We start from the raw sequence: 22,891 nt of genomic DNA on the forward strand, positions 1-22,891 counted from the left end.
TAATGGCTGTGATAGTAAATATGGTAATAAGTGTGGTAGTAAATATGGTAATAAGTGTGATAAAGAGTGTGAGTGTGCGGGACCTAGGGTGGTAATGAGTGTGATAATAAATATGGTAATAAGTGTGGTAGTAAATATGGTAATAAGTGTGATAAAGAGTGTGAGGGACCGAGGGTGGTAATGAGTGTGATAATAAATATGGTAATAAGTGTGGTAGTAAATATGGTAATAAGTGTGATAAAGAGTGTGAGTGTGCGGGACCGAGGGTGGTAATGAGTGTGATAATGACTGTGAGTGTTCGGGGTGGTAATGAGTGTGATAATGAGCGTGTGATTGTGATAATGAGCGTGTGTTACTGTGTGAGAGTGAGTGTGTGCCTGGGTGTGTGTTAGTGACCGTGCATGAGATAGTGTATGCTAGTATGAGATAGTGTGTCATAGCGAGGGTGCCTGTGAGTGTGATAGTGTGTGATAATGAGTGTGTGATAGTGTGTCACAGTGAGTGCGAATAGATGTGGAAAAGTGACTGTGTAAATGATAGCGACAGCGATAGTGTGTGTGAGAGAGAGAACTGGCAGCATGTATGTGGGATAGCGAGTGTGACTGTGCGTGATGGTGTGGGGGTGCGTGTGAGTGCGTGTGACAGTGTGCACGAGTGCGACGCCGTCTGTGAGAGTGCGACACCGTCTGTGAGTGCGACACCGTCCGTGTGAGTGCGACACCGTCCGTGTGAGTGCGACACCGTCCGTGTGAGTGCGACACCGTCTGTGAGTGTGACACCGTCTGTGAGTGTGACACCGTTCGTGTGAGTGCAACACCGTCTGTGAGTGTGACGCCGTCCGTGTGAGTGCGACACCGTCCGTGTGAGTGCGATACCGTCTGTGTGAGTGCGATACCGTCCGTGTGAGTGCGATGCCATCCATGTGAGTGCGATGCCATCCATGTGAGTGCGATACCGTCCATGTGAGTGCGATACCGTCCATGTGAGTGCGGTGCCATCCGTGTGAGTGCGATGCCATCCGTGTGAGTGCGATACCATCCGTGTGAGTGCGGTGCCATCCATGTGAGTGCGATGCCATCCGTGTGAGTGCGATACCGTCCGTGTGAGTGCGGTGCCATCCGTGTGAGTGCGATGCCATCCGTGTGAGTGCGATACCATCCGTGTGAGTGCGGTGCCATCCATGTGAGTGCGATGCCATCCGTGTGAGTGCGACACCGTCCGTGTGAGTGCGACACCATCCGTGTGAGTGCGACGCCGTCCGTGTGAGTGCGACGCCGTCCGTGTGAGTGCGATGCCGTCTGTGAGTGCGACGCCGTCCGTGTGAGTGCGACGCCGTCCGTGTGAATGCGATGCCATCTGTGTGAGTGTGATACCGTCTGTGAGTGTGATACCATCTGTGTGAGTGTGAGCATGTGTAGTACTGGGGGGTGAGATGCTCTGTGTGTGCAGGGGATTGAGAGTGTGCCCGTGTGTGTGTCTCTGTGTGTGTGTGTGTGTGTTGCACACCACCAGTGCACCCTCTCCTGCAGTTTAACACCTCTGGGTGCCGGGCGTGGGAGCTCCTGTGGGAATGTGGTTGTGACCCCTGGAGCCACATCCAGCCTGCATTAACCAGCTGCTCACCACCTTGAGGGTTTCATTTCCATCCAAGTAACTCCAAAGCTAAGCCCTGGACGTGCCTGCTCCCTGTTTGGGGTGAGGATGGTGGAACACAGCCCTGTGTGCCACAGATCTCTCCAAAGATACAGTGCTGCTCCGTCCCAGCTGCTGCTCCTCCATCACCACCCTTGCAAGATGTGTATGTTTATTTAGGGATTCTTTTGATCCTGGAGCATCCTGGAGGGTGCTGCATCACTTCTTCATGCTCTCTTAGAGGTAGGTCAGACCCCACCTGGGTTTTCCCCTTTTCTGGGACCCCCACCAAGACCTTGGCAGCAGTGATTAAAGAACCACAGAACCAGAGAATCATTTAGGTTGAAAAAGACCCTTAAGATCACTATAATTCCTTCTGAACCAGGAAGTGTTCACCAGCCCTTATCAAATTATTTGAAACCTCCCTGGACTTTACACCCAGCAGCACTGATTCACTCATGCCATGATACACCTGCCCCAAAAGGCTTATAAAATAAAGAACATTGTGTTTGGAGTCAGTGGTTACAGCAAAAAATAACATATAGAACCACTTCATAATGTAGGGATAGAGGGATCTTATAAAACTCTTCTTCCAGAGTTAAACATGTGAGACTCATCTTCAGAGAGCCTGAATAAAGTTGGTTTTCATCCCAAAATGTGCAGTGCCAAGCACATAACCACGACAGCTCCAGTGAAAACCCTCTGGAGCTGCATCCCCCCACAGCTCTGCCTCATATGCAAATGCCCATGGATTTCTCTGCTCCAGGATGGATGAGACTGTCACATACTTGAGTTCAAAATACTCACAAAGTACTAATAATTGCCAGAAGTGATTGATAGCCTGCTTGTAATGTGTCTGCTTAAGCAATAAGTTTCACATTTACAACTCAGGTGCTTGGGATTCCTGTCTCCTGCGGCTGTAATTAGAAACTGGAGAGCAGTGCAAAGGGTTTTTTTTTCCTGAAAAATAGATAGGAATGCTTCATAAAGCCATGCTGGGAGCAGACTATGTGATCCATGTAGTTGCATGGGTGGACAGGTATGAAATATCCTGTGATCCTAAATAGGAAAAGGTTTCAGGAAGATTTGAGGATGGTGAAGAAGGGTTTCTGTTGAGTCTTGCAGACCTTCATGGCATGGCTGGGAGATAAAGGGATGCTCCCAGTGAGGAGTCCTGGCTGGTGAGAGAGGATGGGTGAGGCCTCAGGTGATGCTCTGAGGCTGAAGGTGCTACTGATAAGGGCTGCAGGGTGGGGGAGAGCAGAGGTGAATTGGGTGCAGCACTTGGGTGGAGGGAAGAGCAGTATGGTGGAGATAAACCAGTCAGGTGGTGGCTGAGCTGTGGCAAGAGTCTTGAATTGCATTGGATTTATTTATTTTTTAGTTTTGAGCAGGGATTCATGATCTGATCTTGCATCAGGGTCCCTGGAGGGTTTTGCCAGGCACAGTGAGTGTCTGAGGCATCTCAGCAGCACAAGTGCATGGCTGGTCCTCAGTCTCCCTTTTCTCACACCTTTTCATCCCTTGTCCTGCATTCCATGATGGTCCAACAACCTGAAAGGGGTTAGCAGAGCCATGGGCAACATGAATCTGGGGTCTGGTGACCTGCTGAGCCTGTCAGAGCCCACTGCACAGCTTCGTCCAACAGTTCTGTGTTGTGAGGGTGGCTGTAAAGATCTTCAATGATCCCCGAGTCTGAAAGGTGAACCTCCATGTCCTGCTGTCCCTAAGGACCCTATTTTCACAGGGATGCAGCCTTCACAATCCTCACTGCCTGCAAAAATATTTTATATTTTACATGATTTTTACCTTAATGATCCCCAGATTTAGTCCCTTATGCTGTTCTTTCCCACACCCTTCTCTGCATGCTCCCCAAATCAGTATGCAAAGCACTGAGTCCTCCAACGAGGCATCACCTCCTGTCTGATCCATCCACACACTGAGGTAGCCAGCCAAATATTTGCCTTCCCCCTGCTCCTTTTCTTGCAGTGGTCCTGGAAGACTGTTGGATTAATTTCTCTGTGGCTGCTCCCTCTCACACGGTTTTGGCTCGAGGTCCTACACTAATGTCTACAAAACCTGATGCTTGAGGCTCTGTTAAATTGCCAGGCTTAGCCTGGTGCTCCAGGGAATAGTCTGGCCACTTAGGAAACTGCCTGTCCAAGCTCTGCTGGGATTGCTGCAGCACTTTGAATTCACAGCCCACTCGATTTCAGATTAATTTCTCTGAGCAGACAAACCCAAAGTGACAGGAATTAGGAAGAAATTCCTCTGCAGGCAAAGGATAATAGGTGAAATTTCATTTCATTTTCCTCTGCAGCAGCTGTTGCTGGTTCCTGCCAGGGACCAGTTAGACAAAGCAGGGATGGATCTGGTGTGGGCATCCTCCTGCTGGGTGACTTTGCTGTCCAGCCCCTGGGATTTACCTGCTGAGAAGGACATGTTCCTCATCCCTGCTGGTAGTGGGAGATGTCCCATGAGCTCAGCTCAGCTCTCTGTGTTCCACTGCCTGCCTTCTCTGGGGAAATCACAGAATCTTGAACAGTTTATGTTGGAAGGGACCAGCCCAGGTTGCTCCAACCCTCTGCTATAGGCATGGACACCTTCTACCATCCCAGACTGCTCCAAGCCCCACCCAACCTGACCTTGAACACTTCCAGCATCTGTATCTTCTCTGGGCAACCTGTGCCAGGGCCTCACCACATTCATCATGAAACATTCTTTCCTTATGTCAATCCTAAATTTACCATTGTCATTTGAGACCCCAGCACCTTCTCCTGTCATCCTGACCCCAATCAAAAGGCTCTTTCCATCCCTGCCTTTGCTAAATCCAGCCGGGAAACTCTGGAGCCGAGTCCTCTGGCTTGTGTTCCTGTCTCACCTGCTCTGGCTACACTCACCTCTCCATTAATGCTAATTAGGGGCAGAACTCATCCCGTTTTGCCTTCTGCCTGCTTTTCCCAGTGGAGCTTTCCTCTCTCTCCCCGAATCCAAGCCTCTCCCCGCTGTCGGAAGCGCTTCTCCCTGCAGCTGCGTGCCACCTAGTGCACATTCAGCCGCGCGGCAGCCGACAAGGCCGGTGATCCATCCCTCCGGAGCTTTCCTGGAGCTAAATGAGCTTTTCAAGGTCCCTTCCAACCCAAGCTGTTCAGTGCAGCGTCACGCTCGGGCACGGTTCTCCATCCCACACAGGTTCCTGCACTGGCAGGCAGCGATGTCCACCCCATCTCTCTTGGCAGTCTGGTTGTCCCCACACAGGTCGTCACTTCCCAATCATCCACTTTGGCACGGTTTGGGCTCTCTGGAGTGAATCTAAAAGCACTGAGGCTGCAGCAGTCCCATCTCACAGCAGCGATGCTGCAGTAGGAGTGGGATGCATGAATTCCCCAGGGCTGGCAGAGAAACCAGCAAGTGCTGGTCCCAGTGGACAAGTCATAAAAATAAAAACACCTATATAAATACCTGCATATATATATAAAATATATATGGCTGTTGTCCCATAGGATCCTGCTGCCAGGTGAGGTATCACCCTCAGAAGTAATGGCAGACAGAAAAGAGAGCTACAGACACACCCTAAAGCTCATGGTCCACAGCGAGTGCCTTTGGTGACAGAGGGGGACCCAGCTCCCTGTTTCCCATCCCCTATTCCCCGATGTGATCTGTTCCTGCTCCTCCCCAGCCCTGGATGGCAGCTGGAGCCCATGGCATGGGTCTGCTGCCCTCCGGAGAGGCTCCTGTCAGCACCGCGTCCTTGGGCTTCTCCTTCCCACCTGCCTGAGGTGGTTTCTGTAGCGCGCGGGCAGGAAGCAGATTAGGGAGGAACAAAGGTGATTTTGTCTGGGGAGGGGATGGGTACCTCTCCCCGAGCTCCAGCTTGCTGCAGCCCAGGGCAATGCTGAGCCTCTCTGGGGGCTTCCGCTGCTCTTTCCTCAGCCCTGCCCTTCCTTCAGTACTTATAAACTGCCAGAAAACACCTTAAAATTAGCTCATGGTTCCCAAATAGCACAGAGGTGTGCTGGGAGCACAGCTCCAGCTGCACCGAGGCGGGGCTTGATGTCAGGACAGGGAACCAAAATGGTCTTGTACTGCATTTACATCTTTCCTTTCTTCAAAGGCTGGTTTGGGGCTGAGAGCTCCCAGGACGCCACATTGTAGGATCCTATCACTGGCTGTGCCCTGGAGCAGCAGGAGAAGCAGAGGAATGAGGGGAGGCTCCATCCTGCTGTAAATGCGGCATTTTTCGTGCCAGTGCGCCCCAAAGTGAAAGCAGCAACAGGAGCCCCCTAAATACCCGGTGATTTAGCTCAGCAGTCACCAGGGGAATCCTATCATTCTTTGTACACTGGCTAATGGTTTGAAACAGCAACTGGTGTTCTCAGCCCCTTCTTTTCCTCCTGGCAGCAAGAAGATGCCTTTTGTTTCAGCTTACAGCTTTTTCATATGGCACCAGGCTCTTCTTTATATCCCCAATGCATTTCCTGGCCATGGTATAGCCTGGACAAATGAGTTTATCTCTCCTCTCTGTATTTTCCCAACTATTCGAAAAGGGAAATCAGTTTGCATTTTTTGTTTTGGTGTTGGTTTTTTTTTCTGGAGGCCTTGTATTTTCTGCAGTTTCATGAGCCACTTATTTCCCCCAGTGTCTACCCGTGGCCAAACTGCTGCCAGAAAAGAGGTCTGTTGGAGATGCCACCCACTGCCATAGGAAGCTGTGGCAGATGCTGCTCATGGCACGTGGCAGCTGCTGAGTGGATGTGGGGATGGCCCTGAGTCCTCCAGAAGCTTCTCTCCCATGAGCATCTCTGGAGTGTCCTAGAGTGTCCCTGCCTGACTAAGCAGTAAGACCATCAGGAAGCACAAAAAGAGCTTCTTTTTCTCCTGGCACACAAGAGAACAGCCTTGCTGTCCTGTGGAATTTTATAATTAGCCTTTCTTATGTTGTGGCTGCTCCTTGAATAAGGCTGGCTGTGTTTTCTTTTCCTCAGAGCAGTGTAATCCCCCAGCCTGATACTGCCAAGCCACTCAAAGCACACACAGGAATGATGCAGACATGGAAAAAGGCTGAGATGCTGCTCCATTGCCCAGTGAAATCCTGGAAGGGGTGGACAGCATCTCATCCCTGCATGTCCACATTTTGGTCCTTGTCTGCAAAACCTGGATGTGGATTGATGCTGGAGCTGATGATTCCCAGTCCATGGGCCCTGGCAGACAGCCAGGACAGTGGGGAGTTTGTCAAAGTTTAGGCAAAAGAGACTTAAAAGGCACCTTTGAAACTTGTGCTCATGATCTGGTTAATTAGAACTTTGCTGCTACTGGGAAATAAAGCTGCCTAATTGCTAATTACTGAATCCCTGCAAAAAAGGAACGGCAGAAACAGTTGGCAACAGTTGTAGCCAGAGCTGGCTTTGTGCAGAGTTAAAATACAAAACCCAGACTTTTTAGGGCATTTAGATGTCTGGGCTTTGCACAGGAGCAAGCGAAAAATCCAGCAGCAAGAGCCACAAGGCAAATTCTGCCTCCCATGAGAATAAGGGCAGGAATCCTGTGGTTCATAAAATCAACTTGTTCAAAGCCAAAAGCACACCAGGCTCCTAAAATTGCTAGGGAACTTAAGAATTCATAAGGCTGGGAAACCCAGTAGGTTTGGAGGTTCCTTTTCTGTGGTCTTCAAGGCTGCTGAGACCCAAGAGTCTCACATTATCTGGCTTTTACTTGCAATTATGGTTAAAATGGTTTAAAGGCTGTAATAGTTAAAATTTATTAAATATACACAATTATTTTTAAAATAAAGAGATGCCCTGGTCAGGAGCAGAAGACGACAACATGAATGTACAGAGCAGAAAGTGGTGGAGGTGGATGGGGAAGGCTTCCAGCCACAGGACATCCCTCACCACAGGCTGAGAACACAAGGATAGGTCAGGTTCCTCTAATGTCCTCAGCAGAGATGCCTTGAATGGTCAGACAGGAAAAATCCTGTGAAAAGAGACCTCTAAAGGTAATTTCTTGCCTAGGAACAGGCAGGGAAGACCATGGTTCGCCCAAGGAACAGGTCTCCAAGGCCCCCAGGCAGGGAAGGAGGTCAGAACCATCCCCTCCTGCTGCATCCCAGTGCTGGCTCAGGAATCGAGAGAAGTATTTCCAGCCAGATGGTTATTGCTGACTTCCTCTCCAGGTGGGCACTCAGACAGCAGAGGAGGGAGGTGGGAAGGAGCTGAAAAGCCCAAATCCTCTGAAAAAGCTTCATCCTTCCCCTCGAGGCGTAACCCGGGCTCTGCCAGCACCCAATTTAAGCATGTGTCCCTGCCTGCCTCCCTGAAACCCGAGCCATTCCCTCCCCACCATGTCTCCTTAGCGGTCTTCCCTCTCTTCTCCTCTTTCTGCTTCTTCTTCTTCTTCCTCTTCTCCCTTCTCCTGCTCCCTCTCTTTCTCCTTTGCTTTGGTGATGATCTGTCCCAGGATGGGTTGCAGGGCTGCCATCCTGCTGTAACCCAGCAGCAGCAGCAGCCCCAAAACTGTGAAGGGATGACAGGCTGGAGCTGTTCCGTTGATGGATGAGATCCATTTTCTCCCCCCTTTAAAAACTTTTTTTAATTTACTAAGCAAGGTCTTACCTAAAGAAAAAAATCCTGCCTTATCCCAATCACATCTTACCAGGAATATTAATTTCAATCGTTATTTTTGAATGTTTTATAACTAACTAGCCAGCTCCTTTGTTTATTTCAAAAGAGGACGGATATTTCTGGGATTCGATACACCCATCTTTATACTGGAGAGAAAATACCAAACAGGTATGTGGATTTATGATGCTTGTTTTTAGGTCAGGATGGTAATTAGAAATAATGATCTGGCAGGGTGGTGGCAGCTGAAAAACTGTGATTTCTCCTGAAGTTGTTTGAATAGCCAAAAAGTGGAAGTAATAAACAGAGAACTGGGATTCACTCCAGCGGTGGCCAAGGGGTACAAAGGGGACCAAAAAGGATGAAAGGACCTGTAGAGTCCTGTGTCCAGGTAGGAGGAGGGAGTTCTCACTGAGGGCAAAGGGCTGGCTGGGCACAGTGTATCTGCTGTGGTGTGTTATTTGGGGTGAAAGCAGAGAGTTTCTGTGCCCCACGTTAAAGCCCTGATCCTCCCCTGCGAGTTTTGTACCATCCCTGGTGGTCAGTGCTTGTGCAGGATGGGGGTGATGGAGGATTTACTGCTTCTTCCATCGGGTCCATGGTGGGGGATGGCTTCACAGGACACCTGTCAGCTTGAAAACCTTGGGGTGAAGGCATTTCCATAAACCCACACTGAGCAACACTTTAATTCATAGAATCATCACAAAATCATAGGATGGTTTGGGTTGGAAGGGACCTTAAAGCTCATCCCATTCCACCCCCTTGCCATGGGCAGGATATGTTCCACTATCCCAGGTTTCTCCAAACCCCGTCCAACCTGGCCTTGGACACCTTCAGGGATGGGGCAGCCACAGCTTCTCTGAGTGATGTTAAAAGAGATGCTGGGTTTTGCTACAGTGCCATAATGACTAATTATGGCTTAAAAGCAGATTTTAATCTGTGGGGATTCTGAAAGAGACCCAACACCCCTGGGTTTAAGGAAGGGGGTTCAGTTTTCAGTTGAATCTTGAGCATTGGGGTGAGGATTGAGAAGAAGTTGGAAAAGCACAGACGGAGAAGGAAAGTTGGGTTTTCCCTCTTTGGGGTCAGCCGTGGCACAGCACCGCAGTGGTTAATGCCCGCTGCCACCCTGCGAGGGAGCAGGAACGCGCTGGCTCCGGCACAAAAGTGGCCGGCGATGACAACGTCCCTGCGAGCAGGACGCGATGCCGGGGTTTGGCCGGGACAGGGCGGCGGAGGGGCCATCTGTCAGCCCTGCCCCGCTGGAGAGAGGGGAGGGCCCGTGGGACAAAAGGCGACATTATTCGGTGCTTCAGGAGGGATGAATGGAGTATTGAAAGCCACCACCTCAGCGACTAGATTGGTTTTCAGCTCCCATCACTGAGCTGTCTGTCCACTGGTGAGTCTCCTCCAGAGGCTTGGTCAGCAGGAGTGGAGCAGAGATCAGGGAGATGTAACGGAGCTGTGTCCCATCCACACGGGCTCCTTCCTGCACCTCCATCACCTCTTGCTGGTGCACACAAAACCCTTTGGTCCACCATCATCTCTCCCTAGTGAAGGCAACCAAGTCCAAGCTTTGGTCTGGAGGCTCTGGAGCCGCCCCAGCCCATGGTCTGGAGGGGCTTTGGCTGGGTGGACAAAACGTGGTCCTACCTGGGAGCTCTTCTCATGCCACACCTCCACATGGGAAAACCAGGAGCAGCAAAAGGCTGGATGAGGGGTTTCCATGGGAAGGAGGGGTTAGTCACTGACACTGGATTTCAAGGACCTTTCCCAAGTTTCTTACCACCAGCAGATGCCTGAAGCGGCAGCAGTCGTTGTGCTCCCTTCAGGAGTTGGTGTGCTCCGTGCGGGCTGGAGAGACTAATTGTAGGGCTCCGCTGAGCTACGCCTCAGAGCCCGGCTTTGGAGCCGGCGTGCGGGAGCATCCTCACGATGGCACTGCTCCCCCAGCGCACGCTGCCGCCAGGCCGGCTGCTGGGACCGCGGGGATGTGGGTCTGGGCTCCCAGAGGGATCCTGGCCAGCAGGACCAGCGCCCATCCCCCCGCCCCAGAGAGCCTGCAAGTGACACAGAGCTGGAAATCCACCCCTTCGGCAGTGAGCAGTAAATGAGGGGAAAATGGAATCTTAAGATATCGAATCTCTCCCTCATTTTCTGCTGACATTCCCTGTTGCTGAGTTTTATCTCGCTGGTAGGATATGGCCCTTCGTATGGTCCCGGTGTTTACTTCATCTTGCCACTCAAAAAAAAAAAAATCGCTTGCTCTCAATGAATCCAGCTGGAATTACTTTTCATGTATGGAATTACTTTTCACTACTCCTGGAAATACTGAGGAGGGACATGTTCACAGGTCCTGCATGGCCCTTGGTGACCACAGGCTCTCCTGGCCACCACCACTAACACTGCTGTCTCCATGTTTCAGGAAAGTGTCCTCTGGAAATTCACCTGCAGGAGGACTGACAAGCAGCAATGACACTCGGTCCCTGTTCAGACACCCGGTACGGAACAAAGAGACTGGACACCGAGGTGCTGCCTCTCTCCTTGATGCCAGCCACACTCCTTATCCTCCTCGTCCACCTCAGCCCCATTGGTGAGCTCCTGCCTGGGGCAGTGGGAGGGGTTTTAGGCACCCGTGATCCCTCTCCATCTCTCAAATTTGTGGGCACAGGATTATTATGGTGTCCCCTACAGCGCTGAGTATGCACAGGGATGGAGGGAGCAAGTTCAGCTCTTATGTCCCATTGTGACCTGGCTGTGATGGCAAGCCCAGCATGCAGGACAGGCAGGGGAATGGGGCAGGCAGCTGCCAGTACTGGGGACAGAGCAGTTCTGGGCTCCCATGGGAGCAGGCAGCAGGCAGCACCCATGGGAAGATGTTGATGGCCAAGGGATGCTCCTGGAGTTGCTCCCCAGGACCTGTGAGACCAGTCCTGCCAAGGAAACGGGTGGAACGAGCACCCATCTCCTGAGAACAAGTCTCTATTCACTCCTGGCAGGCACTATTCCCGCAGGATGGGAAGCATTTCAATAGACCTGGGAAAAGCCATTCCCGCTCTGGAACGCGGGTCCACACGAGTGCTGTGGCAGCGTAGTTATCTCAGTGTGACTCTATCCATGTAATTACAGCCAGGCGGTGGGGAACGCATTCCTGCCTCAACAAACCCTCGCCGAGGCACAGCCAGCCGGAAAACTGGGAATTCAGATGTAGTCAGACATCCTAATTGAGTTAAATCGGGTTTTACCTTCCACCCCCTCAGCTGGTGCTTCCCTTCCCCCTCAGGATGCTGTGGCAGCATCTGCGCTCACAATCCGGGTGTGGGGACCCTCGGGGGACCCTGGTGGCTCTGTCGCGGTCCCCTGCATCGCCTAGCTCTCCTGGTTCTCTTCCTTAATGGGCACAGATTAGTCGCTAACGAAGGGCCATTTGTCCTCTCATTTGGTGGTTTTGTTTAGCAACGGTGTTTACTCGAGTAAAAAGGGAAAGTGTTTCCCTTTTTCTTTTGGCTTTGTGAAGCTGGATCAGAGAAACATGGAGGGCTCTAACTCTTCACAAAAAGACAGTTCCTTATTATTGTAGACACACCAGGCATATTCTTTTCAGATCTCTCCTGACTTTGCTGGAGGATGCTCTTAAATGAATATTTCAGAGCTTTGATTTTGACTTAAAGGGAGATGAATATTTATCAATGTCCTTTTTATACACTGGTGTTTTTTTTTTTTTTTTTTGGCACTGGAGTGGACTAGGTGTTAAAAATCAATACAAGCCAGGATCAAACACCCTTCCTAGAAACCCTCGCTCCTCCCCATTTTTGGTGCAGGGGTGAGCTGAATTACCTCTACCGTGTTGTCCAGCCCACGGGGCTGCTGTATCCTTCCCTGTCCTGTCCTGCAGAGCCTCTGTGCTCCCGTGGTCTCACCTGTTTAATCCCTAATTCTTGCTGGAACCACAGCATCCCTTTCCATGCCTGGTCCAGCTGAGTAGGGCAGGAGCACTGACCACGCTGGAGTTCCCTGGCTGCTGATGTCCATCCCAGCATCCCTGCTAAGTCATGGATACAGCCACACAGTTACCTTATTCTCCTTTCTCCTGCGGCTTCTAGGTCTTTCTTTGACAGCCCTGATTTCTGGCTGACTTAATGGTCTCCCAGGCAACGTCCTAGCAAGGAAAAGGGAGGTGGGTTCATCTGCTCCTCTGTCCCCCCAGGCTCACACTGCTTCTCACGGCGGTGACATCCGCCTCCAGAGCAGCTGGGAATGACCTTCACGTCACTGCTTGTAGGCTGGGCGTGAAGCAGGACAGGGCTGGTCTGAGGCAGTGGGAGGAAAAGAGGCCACAGAAGCACCACAGGTGTTGATCAGCCCTTGGGTGCTGTAATTAGCATGGAGGAATCATAGAATCATGGAATGGTTTGGGTTGGAAGCGACCTTAAAATTTATCTCATTCCAAACCCCCTGCCATGAGCAGTGACACCTTCCACAAGGTTTGGAAGGATTTTGGAAGGTGTCACCCACAGGAGAGGGTTGTGCAGCCAGAGCCTCAAGCCCAGGAGACCTCGGATGTCCAAGGAGATCTGTGCTGGGCTCCAGCATTGGACAAGTGCTTGTGGACTGGGATGTCTACGAGGTCCAGGCACCCATCCTCATCCACCATCCCCCAGGGCATCATGATCATGTTGCTGTGACCTCCTGGACAAGCTGGAGCCCACAGTGACCCATGCTGGCAGCATTCCAGGGAAGATCCCACAACCCTTAGCAGAGGGATTTTGTGCCCAAATAATGCCCAGCAGTGGGAGAGGGGGGTCAAGAGATGAGGACATATCCTGCATCTTTCAAGTGTTCACCTCCCTCTGGAGAATGTTTCCCTCCCTCTGGTTGGGGTTCACCCCTAAGGTGGCTGCACCCCATCAGCGGGTGTGTTGGTACTTGCATGTAATTATGGAGCTTCCAAAAAGCGGATTTTGTTGGGGAAATAAAAGGAAAAAATCAATTAAAATGTACACAGGGTGCAGCATCTTCCATCAGGTGATCTCCAGTGGGTTTCTCAAGCTGGGCAGGATTGATTTTCCTCATTCCTATCTCATCACACAAGTTTTCCATGGGGGTGATGGTGCAGGAGGATGCAGGAGCGGCCCAGGGCCCACAGCAAGGCAGCAATGGAGTCGGGGATGGACAAAAAGGTCCTCAAGACCTGGCGCAAGACAGGATCCACCTGGAGTGGCTTCTGCTAGCCGTTGGGCTCATTAGGGTCACACATGTCACCTTGTGCTTCACGGACCCACCACAGTCGCTCATATGCTGCCTCAGTTTCCCCACCTGTGAAGTAGATGAAGTGATGCCCTGGGGAAGGATGTTCATTTCCCCCCCTACAAACTCCAGGACTTTGCAGGAAAGGGAAAGATCCAAGGGCTGCCGGGTCCTGTCAGTCCCCACCACCCCCATCCCATCCCTGCTGCCATCACTCACCAAGCTGCACCTCTTCCTCTCGCAGGAGATCTGATCCCTCCTCTTCTCCCTTGCAGGCACCACCTCTGAGCCCGAGATGTTGCCATTCCCAGGTGAGATTCTTCTCTGAAAGTAGCTTTTCTCCAGGAAGTTTTCTAGTTGAAAAATGCATTTTTAGGTAAAAGAAGGGATTTGGGGTATTTAAAAAAGGGAAGATATTGGTTTGGAACAAAAAGTGGCAAGAAGAAGATATACTTCTTTTATATAAAGAAAATAAAGATTCTTTATTATCCCTATTCCTCTAATTATCCTGAGAGGAGAATTTTGCCACCTCCTGCTGAGTCCCTGTCTCTGTGCCATGCATCACACACAAGTAAATAATTCCCTTGATGTGGTAGACCCTGGGCGCTTCCATGCGTGCTCCCCATTGCCAACAGCCTGAGAGATCATCTCCATCACCATCATCACCAGCTCCCATGTGAGACCAGCTCTGGATGCATTTGTTGAGGCTAATAAGAATTTGCTAATTGCATCTTGTCACTTGTCACCTCTTGTAAGACAACATGTGGTGCCACGTGTCTGCTTTTCCCTTCACCCTTAGGTTTTTGCCTGTTAGCAGGTAAGATGATGGGAGCATCACAGAGCCACAGAATGGGTTGGATTGGAAGAGACCTTAAAAACCATCTCATTCTACCCCTGCCAAGGGCAAGGACACCTTCCACTAGACCTGGCTGTCCAAAGCTCCATCCAGCCTGACCTGTTGGTGATGGTGCATCTCATTCCTGGGTTGAGATGGGCTGTGTCTCCACAGCCACTGCTGCCAGCAGATGACAGGGAGCCCGTGTCCCACCAGCAGGTGGGCAGCACCAAGCCAACAACTGCACTGTGCTACAGAGAAGGGGCAGGATTTTATCTAAGGAGCAGGAGTTTGATGTAGATTTGCTCCCCATGACCCGTTGCCTGCTGAGGGACCTCTCTGTTCCCATCCCCCCAGAGATCCGTCTTGCCAATGGGCCCAGCCGGTGCCAGGGACGAGTGGAGATCCTCTACAATGGCTCCTGGGGGACGGTCTGCGACGACGACTGGGACATCGTGGATGCCAACGTGGTGTGTCGCCAGCTGGGCTGTGGCCATGCCATCACCCTCCCAGCCACCATGACCTTCGGCCAGGGGAGTGGGCCCATTTTCCTGGACAATGTGGACTGCAAGGGCTCAGAGGCAGCCCTGAGCGAGTGCTGGAGCCACGGCTGGGGCATCCACAACTGCTACCACTACGAGGACGTGGCTGTTGTGTGCAATGGTAACGAGGTTGGGTTCCTTGGGGGCAAGGAGAGCACGGGATTCCTGTGGAGTGCAAGACTTGGGGGTTGCAGGGGCCTTGGTAGAGCCCAAGAGTCTTAGAGCCTGGCTCGCTGACCTGGGTCAGCCAAACATCCTCTGCAGCCTCTTCTCACCCCTCTCCTCAATCCAGGTCACCTCCCAGCTCCACGGGCTGGTGCTCCATAAGGTGACCAGCCTGTTTTGTGTTCCTTGTCACTCCCAGATCAGGGACATTGCGCCCTCTCCAGCACGATCCCTGGGGAAAGAGCACATGCCCACCCACGCTTCTGCCTCTGAGTCAGTTGCTGCCCAACTGCTCTTTCCCCTTTTGACTTGTGTTTCTTTAAATTGCTGAGCTTTTCAGTAGGAGATGTTCCTAAAGGTGAGAAAAGCAGTGGAAAGTGTTTGAACTTGGCAAGTGAAAGTGGAACGGCTCCGTGATGGCCCTTATGTACCCCACACACGTTCTTTCCTCGCTGTGCAAGGTTTGCTCATCAGCCAGGCATCAGTGAGCTGTGAAAGTGAGGCTGTGCAGACCTGGAGCAGCTGTTCCATGAAGCCCCATGTCCTGCAGAAGTAGAGCTTTGAAAAGGAGGGATGGAAAGGCAGGGATGCTGGGTTGGCTGGTGGGTTGTACCAACAGCAACCAGAGAACAGAGGTTGTGGACTGAGCAGGAAACTAAATCATGGCATTGTTGGAGAGGAGAGGCGGAAGGAGTGAGAAAGGAGGTGGGGAGCTTGGTCTGAGGGCAGAAGAGAAGCTGGAGACATTGGCAGAGAACTCTGGTGCAGCTGCAAACCCCTCTATTTTCATCTGGGGCTAGTTTGGTACAGACCCTCCTGGATCAGTGGGGAGGGAGGGATCCCTCCAGCTTCGAGGTGGAGAAGCAGCAGGTGCCACCTCTCCGCTTCCCTTTGCAGAGTTCTCACCCACACAAGTCAGCGAAGGACCGACCACCAGGACCCTCACAGCCTCGGTACAGGATGGGGAAAGTAAGCTGCTTGACCATCACTGCCTGAGGGCAGTGTCCCCTGCTGTCACCTGCTGTCCCTCTTGAAGCCTCTCAACCCTCCAGTCCTGACGTGCAGACCCCCAAACCCCATCATTGGCCGTGGCCATGCCCTATCCCAGAAGTTCCCAAGGTTCCCAAGCCCCATTGCTCTAAAGCTTCATCCCTTCCTGCTCTTTCTCACTCATTTCCTTTGCCATCACGGGCACGGCAGGGTCTGGGCATGGTGGTGTCGTTGTGCCACGTGCAGGGACACCACAATCCTTCTCACCTCATGCTGCCACCCTCCAGGTGACGGCAGCATCCGCCTGGTGAGCGGTCCCGACACCTGCCAGGGCCGGGTGGAGATCTTCTACCGCGGGAACTGGGGCACCGTCTGCGACGACGACTGGGGCCTGAGCGATGCCAGTGTGGTCTGCAAGCAACTGGGCTGTGGGCAAGCCCTGGATTACAAGAGCAATGCCTATTTTGGCTATGGAACAGGACGTATCCTCCTGGACAATGTCAACTGCGACGGCAGCGAGCCCTTCCTGTCCGCCTGCTACAGCCTCGGCTGGGGCATCCATAACTGCGGCCACCATGAGGATGCTGGGGTCATCTGCGCAGGTACTAGGCAGGGCACTGCCCTCAGGGTGGGGAAAAACCCAGGGACATCCTGTTCTCCAAGCAGAAATGGCCTCAGAGAGATGCTAAGATGCCCAAGGCTGGGCAGGGACTGAGCTCTGCGCTGTGGGAGCATTCTTGTTCTTTATCCGCCCTCATCCTGGTACTCTGGAGTAGCAACCCCACACCAAGAGCCTGGAGTACAGCCAGGGTGGTGATTTGCAGGGGAAATGCATCTGCCATCCTGCCACTTCCCTCTGCCATTTCCCTGCTCTGCTGGCTGGAAAACAAGCTGCCCGTGTCCGGAAGGAGGGAGCTGCTGCCAGGGGCCAGGCACCGTGCCAGGCCCAGCCTGCCTCTCCTTCCCCTCCTGAAATGATGTATTCCTGCCATTCTCCACTGATTACTGTTTATAATCTTAATAATCCCCCTGAATTCCCTCATTATCATGGCTAATGACGGGAGCAGTAAGTGCCAGTGCTTTCCCTTTCCCACTATTAATGGACAAAGGGGATGATGTAGTACAAAAGGGACAATTTTTTTAGGCTGGTCCTTTCCTTCCTAAACATCCCCATCCCCTCTGGCACCTCCTCTGGGCACAGATTTGATGGCACCATCACGCCCAGACCTTGCTCAGAGGGGCAGAGGATAATGGACCATAAATGGCAATGAATCCTGATGATAAATCTCCCAGGTGTCACCTCTATCCCTCTGTGTCACCACAGGACTGGACACATCCACCATCACATCATTCACCACCTCGGTGGCCCTGGACTCCGAGGAGACGCTCACAGCCACGGCCACAGGTAGGGGGTTGGCAGTCACTCATCTGGTGGAGGGGAAGCTGTGCCCTCTGTGTCCTCTTGTGACCCAGCCTGGCCACCCTGGGGTTCTGCCATGCGTGGGTGATGCTCGAGGGGTGACATTGCCCATGGCAAGGTCTTGCCAGGGGGCAGCCATGGTGCTTGTGGTCACTGGCACCAACTGGAACAGGGGCAGTGGGTGCTGGATCTGGACCCCTCAGTGCCCACATGTCCCCATGCTTGTCCCAGCAGTGACAGACAGCAGGGACCAGCCCTCCCAGGCCACCGAGGTGGTCACCACCACGCTCCTGACCATCGAGCAGGAAAGTAAGTGTACAGCTGCTGCTAGTCCTGCACAGGGCTCCACGTCCCTGGGGGAGTCACTCCACATCTCCAGTGCTCACCCCATGCCCCCAGGGCTCCTTCCATGTTCCCAAAGGTCACCTCGTGTTCCAAGTGCTCAATCCATGCCCCAGGAATTACCTCACATCCCCAGGGCTCACATCACATCCCCAGGATTCACTCCATGCTCACAGGGTGTTCACCCCATGACACTCAGGGGTTCATCCCACATCTCCAGGGATTGCTTCGTGCTCACAGTGCTCACTCCTTGCTGCTTGGGAATCATCCCATGTACCCAGTGTCACCCCACATCACCAGGACTCACCCTGTGTCCCCAGGGGCCCGGCTGGCATCCCCACGGTCACCCCACACTCTCCAGATGTTACCCCATAACCCAGAGACTCGCCCCATGCCCAAAGGGGTTTGCCCCACATCCCCAGGGAGTTGCACCCATGTCCCCAGGGGTTACCCCAGAAACCGGGGGCTCACCCCACACCCTTGGAGGGACAGCAGGGGCCACCGGACCCCCTGTGGAGCCCTGGTCCCCCCGGCGTCGTGCCACGCAGGTGGCGGCTTGCGGCTGGCGAACGGGAACGGGAGCTGCCGCGGGCGGGTGGAGGTGCGGCACCGCGGCACCTGGGGCACCGTCTGCGACGACGACTGGGACTTCCCCGACGCCCAGGTGGTTTGCCGGCAGCTGGGCTGCGGCACCGCCCTCGCCGCCACCGTGCTCGGCTCCTTCGGCTACGGCAGCGGGCCCGTCCTGCTGGATAACGTGGGCTGCGGCGGCGGCGAGGCGCGCCTGGCCGACTGCTTCCACCTGGGCTGGGGACAGCACAACTGCGGCCACCACGAGGACGCCGGGGTCATCTGCCGAGGTGAGAGTGGGAGCTGCGAGACGGGGGGGGTCTGCGGGTCTCCGGTGAAGCTCAGCTCAGTGGGAAAGTCAATCAGAGAATGGACGTTGGGAGGATTTTGGCCACGCTCAGGCTGACTGTGGGAAATGGGGTGCCCTAAATGGGATTGGGGGTGAAGAATGAGCCCCCACACCCCAGGGTTTCTGCTGCACATGGGGACAGCAGCAGCAGCAGTCGGTGCCATGGTGGGGGTGATGGCTGAAGCGTGGCACTTCCTGTGGTCTCCATTTGTGCACAGTGGCTGCACATCCCACCCCATGTCCCTGCAGCCATCCCCAGCCATCCCACACCACTGCTGGGGGGCTCTGACCCGAGCCTGTCTCTTGAGTCACTTTTCCCAGCTCTCCTCCACTGCACCAGGTGCTGATGACACTGAAGACCATTTCCAAGAGGCCACTGCTACAACCACCACATTGGCCCCAACTCGTCCCAAGGAGGGTAGGTACTGGGGTGTCACCTGGGGACACAGTGCTGGCCCTGGGGATGCTCCATACTGGCACGGGGTGGATAAAGAAGTGGCTCAAGCAGAGGCAGAAGATCTGGCAGTGCCTGGAGCAGCCCATGGGAGGGGGAAAAGCTTATGACACCGTTAAATCACAGCCTCTTCTGGTGCCCCCAAGACTAGTTCAGGCAGAGGTGATGGACCATTGAATGATGGACCTCAGGGTGGGGAGAGGAGGTGATGGACCAAAGGGGCAGAGCTGGGAACAGAGGTGATTGTTCCTCCAATTTAACATCCACTACGATGCTCTGAGGGTCACCCCCAGCTCTGGCAGGTGGTCACCCCCCAACTCGTGGCTGTGCAAAGGCAGTGGGGGAGCTCTGGGCTGACGCCAGGGCAGGCAGGGAGATTGGGACACAGCCCTGGGGTGGGCACAGGCAGGGGCTGCCTCACCCCCTTCCCTCTGCAGGGTCCCTGCGCCTGGTGAATGGCAGCCACCGGTGCGAGGGGCGCGTGGAGATGTTCTACCTGTCCCAGTGGGGCACGGTGTGTGACGACGCCTGGGACCTGCGGGATGCCAAGGTGGTGTGCAGGCAGCTGGGCTGTGGGCACGCCGTGGCAGCCTGGGGGGAGGCACGCTACGGCCAAGGCACTGGCTACATCTTCCTCGACAACCTCAAGTGCAAGGGTCACGAGCCCTCGCTGCTGCGCTGCTCCCACATCCGCTGGGACGTCCACAACTGCGACCACTCCGAGGATGCCGGTGCTGTCTGTGACATCCTATGACCCTCCCGCAGGTAAGGGGGAACAGGGATGCTGGAGGGAGCTGGTGGCAATGCCACAGAGAGGGGTTGAACCCTTGCTGCAAGTCTGGACACACTCCCTGCATTGGGCCTGTGGATGTTTGGGTTCTGAAGATGGGAGGAGTTGGGTGAGGACTGGGTTCTCCTCAGCTCCTGAAATAGTGGCTGAAGATTCCCCCCCACCCCCAGACGGCTCCTTGGAAAAACAAAACTGCTTCTGAGTGAAATCTGGTTGGTTTCAGCCATTTATTTTAAAAGATGAGGAAAGAAAAATGGATTTTCTGCTGTGAAAATGATGTTAAATTATACTCAGAAAATGTAAAAAGGGGGCTGAAATCACACCAGGATGCCCCAGTGGCTCTGCAGTGAGTTACAGTTGTTCTGCAATTTGCTTTGCAAGCCCTCCAGCAATCCCAATACCAGCTTTTTCTTCCCATTTTGGCATCAGAAATACCAATTCCTCCCCCACTCCCATGCAGCAGAAATGCAGACATTGGATCTCACGCCATCTGCAATCCTTGTGCCTGTTTCACCTGTTCCTTCTGCAAACACTGCGGGGTTTAGGAGAGCTCAGATGAGATTTCCCTTCCTGGGGGGCTTCAGCACAGCCAGTCCATGCCCAAAAAATCTCCTGGGGAGTGGGAAAGGATGGGGATACCCTGCATTCCCCCCATCCTTCTCCATCCTGTGCCATAGAGACGTGCTAGCTCTGGCTGCTCTGTCCCAAAAGCTCCATGCTCCGAGGTGCCCAGGGCAGGCAGGGAGCTGGCAGACAGGACACAAGCAGATGGAAAACCATAGGGAAGACCCCAAATCCCTTCCCAGAGCAAAGAAAGGGGCCCAGCAGCCTGCTCCTTCCCCAGTGCCCTGCCTTTGGGGTATAAAGGCTGTTTTCCTCCCGGCTCAGGTGGAAAGACCCAGCCTGCAGCACCAGTCACCTTCACCACCAAGTGTTTGATTCCTACTGGGACATTGGGAAAATGACTTCTGTGTTCTCATGGATGGGTTCAAGGGTGGGGAAGGGTTTATACAGTGGCACAGAGCTCACTCCGCTGTTTGTGCAATTCTTTTGTTGATAAGAGACTGTGCATATTCCTGGGTTGGTTTTTTTTTCATTTTCCAATTTTTTTTTCTTATATGTGTGTGGGTTTGTTTTTGTGAATACATAAAAGCCCTTTGAAAGTGCTCTGAGAGCTGACTTGTTTTCCTGTCATCCCCTCAAATCTCTGGGTAAAAGCAAACACCTGGAGAAGAGCCCCAAACCTGGAGGAGAAAGCTCAGTTCTTGGTGCCAAAAATTGACCCAAATCCCTGGCTTAAAATGATCAAGCAGCCTTTAATTCCCACCCAGCTGAGAGCTCAGCTTGGACCTTTCCCCACCCCAGCTCTGGGGTACAAGCCTGAAGTCCATCAGGCTATGGGGGGTTGAGGTTGGATCCAGCTTTGGGTTTGTTCCCAGTGGGATTTGGCAGTCACGTGAGCTGTGGGGTGGCCCTGACCCCATACTCAGGCTCCTGTTGGCTGCTTCTCTTCTACTTCCCATGGACAGAGCTTTCTCAGCACTTTAATCCCAGTCCAGAGCTCCATCAGTGAGGAAACTGAGGCATGGAAGCATCTTCCAGGCAGGCTGTGGCAGCACAGCTGGACAAGGGCCTGCTGGGGCCCTGGGAGAGGGCAGGGAGGTGGTGTGGGAACAAAATCCTCCTTTCCCTGCGCTCCCAGGTCCTGCACGCTCCACTGCCCCCTCACTTCCCGTTTTGCCTCCTGCCTCCAGGACAGCTGGGCAATGCCTGAGTCCTGCTGGGAGCAGGAGGGGGACAGAGCTGTCCCCAGCAGCTCCCAGGCCATCCCCACAGCCCACACCAGCTGGGGATGGGTCAGAGGGTGCTGTAGGCTCCTCCAGCTTTGCCGTGTCCTCCCTGTGTCCATGGGAGAGGGGCTGGTGGCCAGGAGCTGCTCTGGAAGCTGCTGCCTCTTGGGGTGTCACAGGGAGGAAGATAAGAAAGGCTGGATGGTTTTTCTCTGTTTTTCTTGGGGAGTATGACTTGAGCTGGCAAAGCTGGGCTGTGTTTTGGTGTTACCCCACATCCTGTTCTTCTTGGCTTTGAGCTGGGAAGACCAGGTCCTGGTATTCCGGAGTTTCTCCCTTTCACAGCCTACAATCCGGCAAGCAAAGGGTTTCCAGCCAGGAAAGGCAGCAGCTGCCTCCCTTTCTTCCAGCCTTTTCTCCTGCAGCCAACTTGGGATAGGCTGAGATCCACAGGGATCCCCCCAGACGCTCCACAGCCAAGCTGGACATCATCTCCTGTTTCTCTGGAAGCAGGGAATGGCAGGCAGGGTGGGAGAAGAGTACCAGCGAGAGGATGCCCTGGGGCAAGGAACAGGGGTGTGGAGAATGCCCTGGCTCTGCAGCAGGGTGCAGCAGCACAGAGGATGCTCTGGCTCGGCAGCAGCACAGGGCATGCTCTGGAGCAGGGCAGCAGCACAGGGAATGCTCTGGAGCAGGGTACCAGCGCGGGAGGTGCCAAGGATGTGAGAACATCCCACCACGGGACCACAGCCAGGCTGCAGCGGCTGCGTGGGAGCCGGGATAAGCCGAGCTCCTGCCCAGCTCCCATCCTCTTGCCGACGTCAGCTGTTTCCCGGCGCCCAGAGCAGCTGCAGCTCCACACTGGTCGATGTCATCGATTAGTTCCTCTCCCCATCCCTGGAGAGGGGATGGTGTGGGGGGTAGCAGAGAGGAGAGAATAAATATTTCAGCAGGTCCAGGCAAAAGCTGGGGTTATTTTGAGGCTGGGATTTATGGGCTATTAGGAATAAGGAATGAGTCTGTGCTGGGAGAAGAGACCCATTAATCCAGGCTGAAGGAGCACAAATGAGCAAGGGGAAATGGAGGAGGCTTTAATTATTTTGCCACGTTCTGCAATAATAAGCTGGCCTCTGGCTGGGCGCTGGTGT

The 22,891-nt window shown here is 53.5% G+C and overlaps 1 protein-coding gene and 1 long non-coding RNA gene across 2 annotated transcripts in view; both read left to right on the forward strand.

Annotated features, from left to right (window-relative positions):
* LOC137485672 (uncharacterized) overlaps positions 1–22,891 on the forward strand; it is a 161,039-nt gene that overhangs the window by 2,363 nt on the left and 135,785 nt on the right. The gene's annotated exons all lie outside the window — the stretch shown is intronic.
* On the forward strand, positions 6,367–21,297 carry SSC4D (scavenger receptor cysteine rich family member with 4 domains). The gene is made up of 11 exons (XM_068210243.1): positions 6,367–8,420; positions 10,675–10,842; positions 13,772–13,807; positions 14,689–14,994; positions 15,936–16,007; positions 16,316–16,630; positions 17,353–17,433; positions 17,683–17,757; positions 18,339–18,650; positions 19,050–19,127; positions 19,601–21,297. The coding sequence occupies exons 2-11, from the start codon at positions 10,722–10,724 to the stop codon at positions 19,915–19,917; spliced, it is 1,713 nt and encodes a 570-aa protein (XP_068066344.1). The 5' UTR covers positions 6,367–8,420; positions 10,675–10,721; the 3' UTR covers positions 19,918–21,297.

This window comes from Anomalospiza imberbis, chromosome 20 (assembly GCF_031753505.1).
Source record: "Anomalospiza imberbis isolate Cuckoo-Finch-1a 21T00152 chromosome 20, ASM3175350v1, whole genome shotgun sequence".
Taxonomy (NCBI): domain Eukaryota; kingdom Metazoa; phylum Chordata; class Aves; order Passeriformes; family Viduidae; genus Anomalospiza; species Anomalospiza imberbis.

What these genes read in the sequence shown, in the direction of transcription:
- SSC4D (XM_068210243.1), top strand. Translation starts at nt 10,722, where the DNA reads ATGACACTCGGTCCCTGTTCAGACACCCGGTACGGAACAAAGAGACTG. An exon ending in CTCGGTACAGGATGGGGAAA is followed by an intron (nt 16,008 to 16,315) that starts GTAAGCTGCTTG and finishes GCCACCCTCCAG; the next exon opens with GTGACGGCAGCATCCGCCTG. An exon ending in GCTCACAGCCACGGCCACAG is followed by an intron (nt 17,434 to 17,682) that starts GTAGGGGGTTGG and finishes TTGTCCCAGCAG; the next exon opens with TGACAGACAGCAGGGACCAG.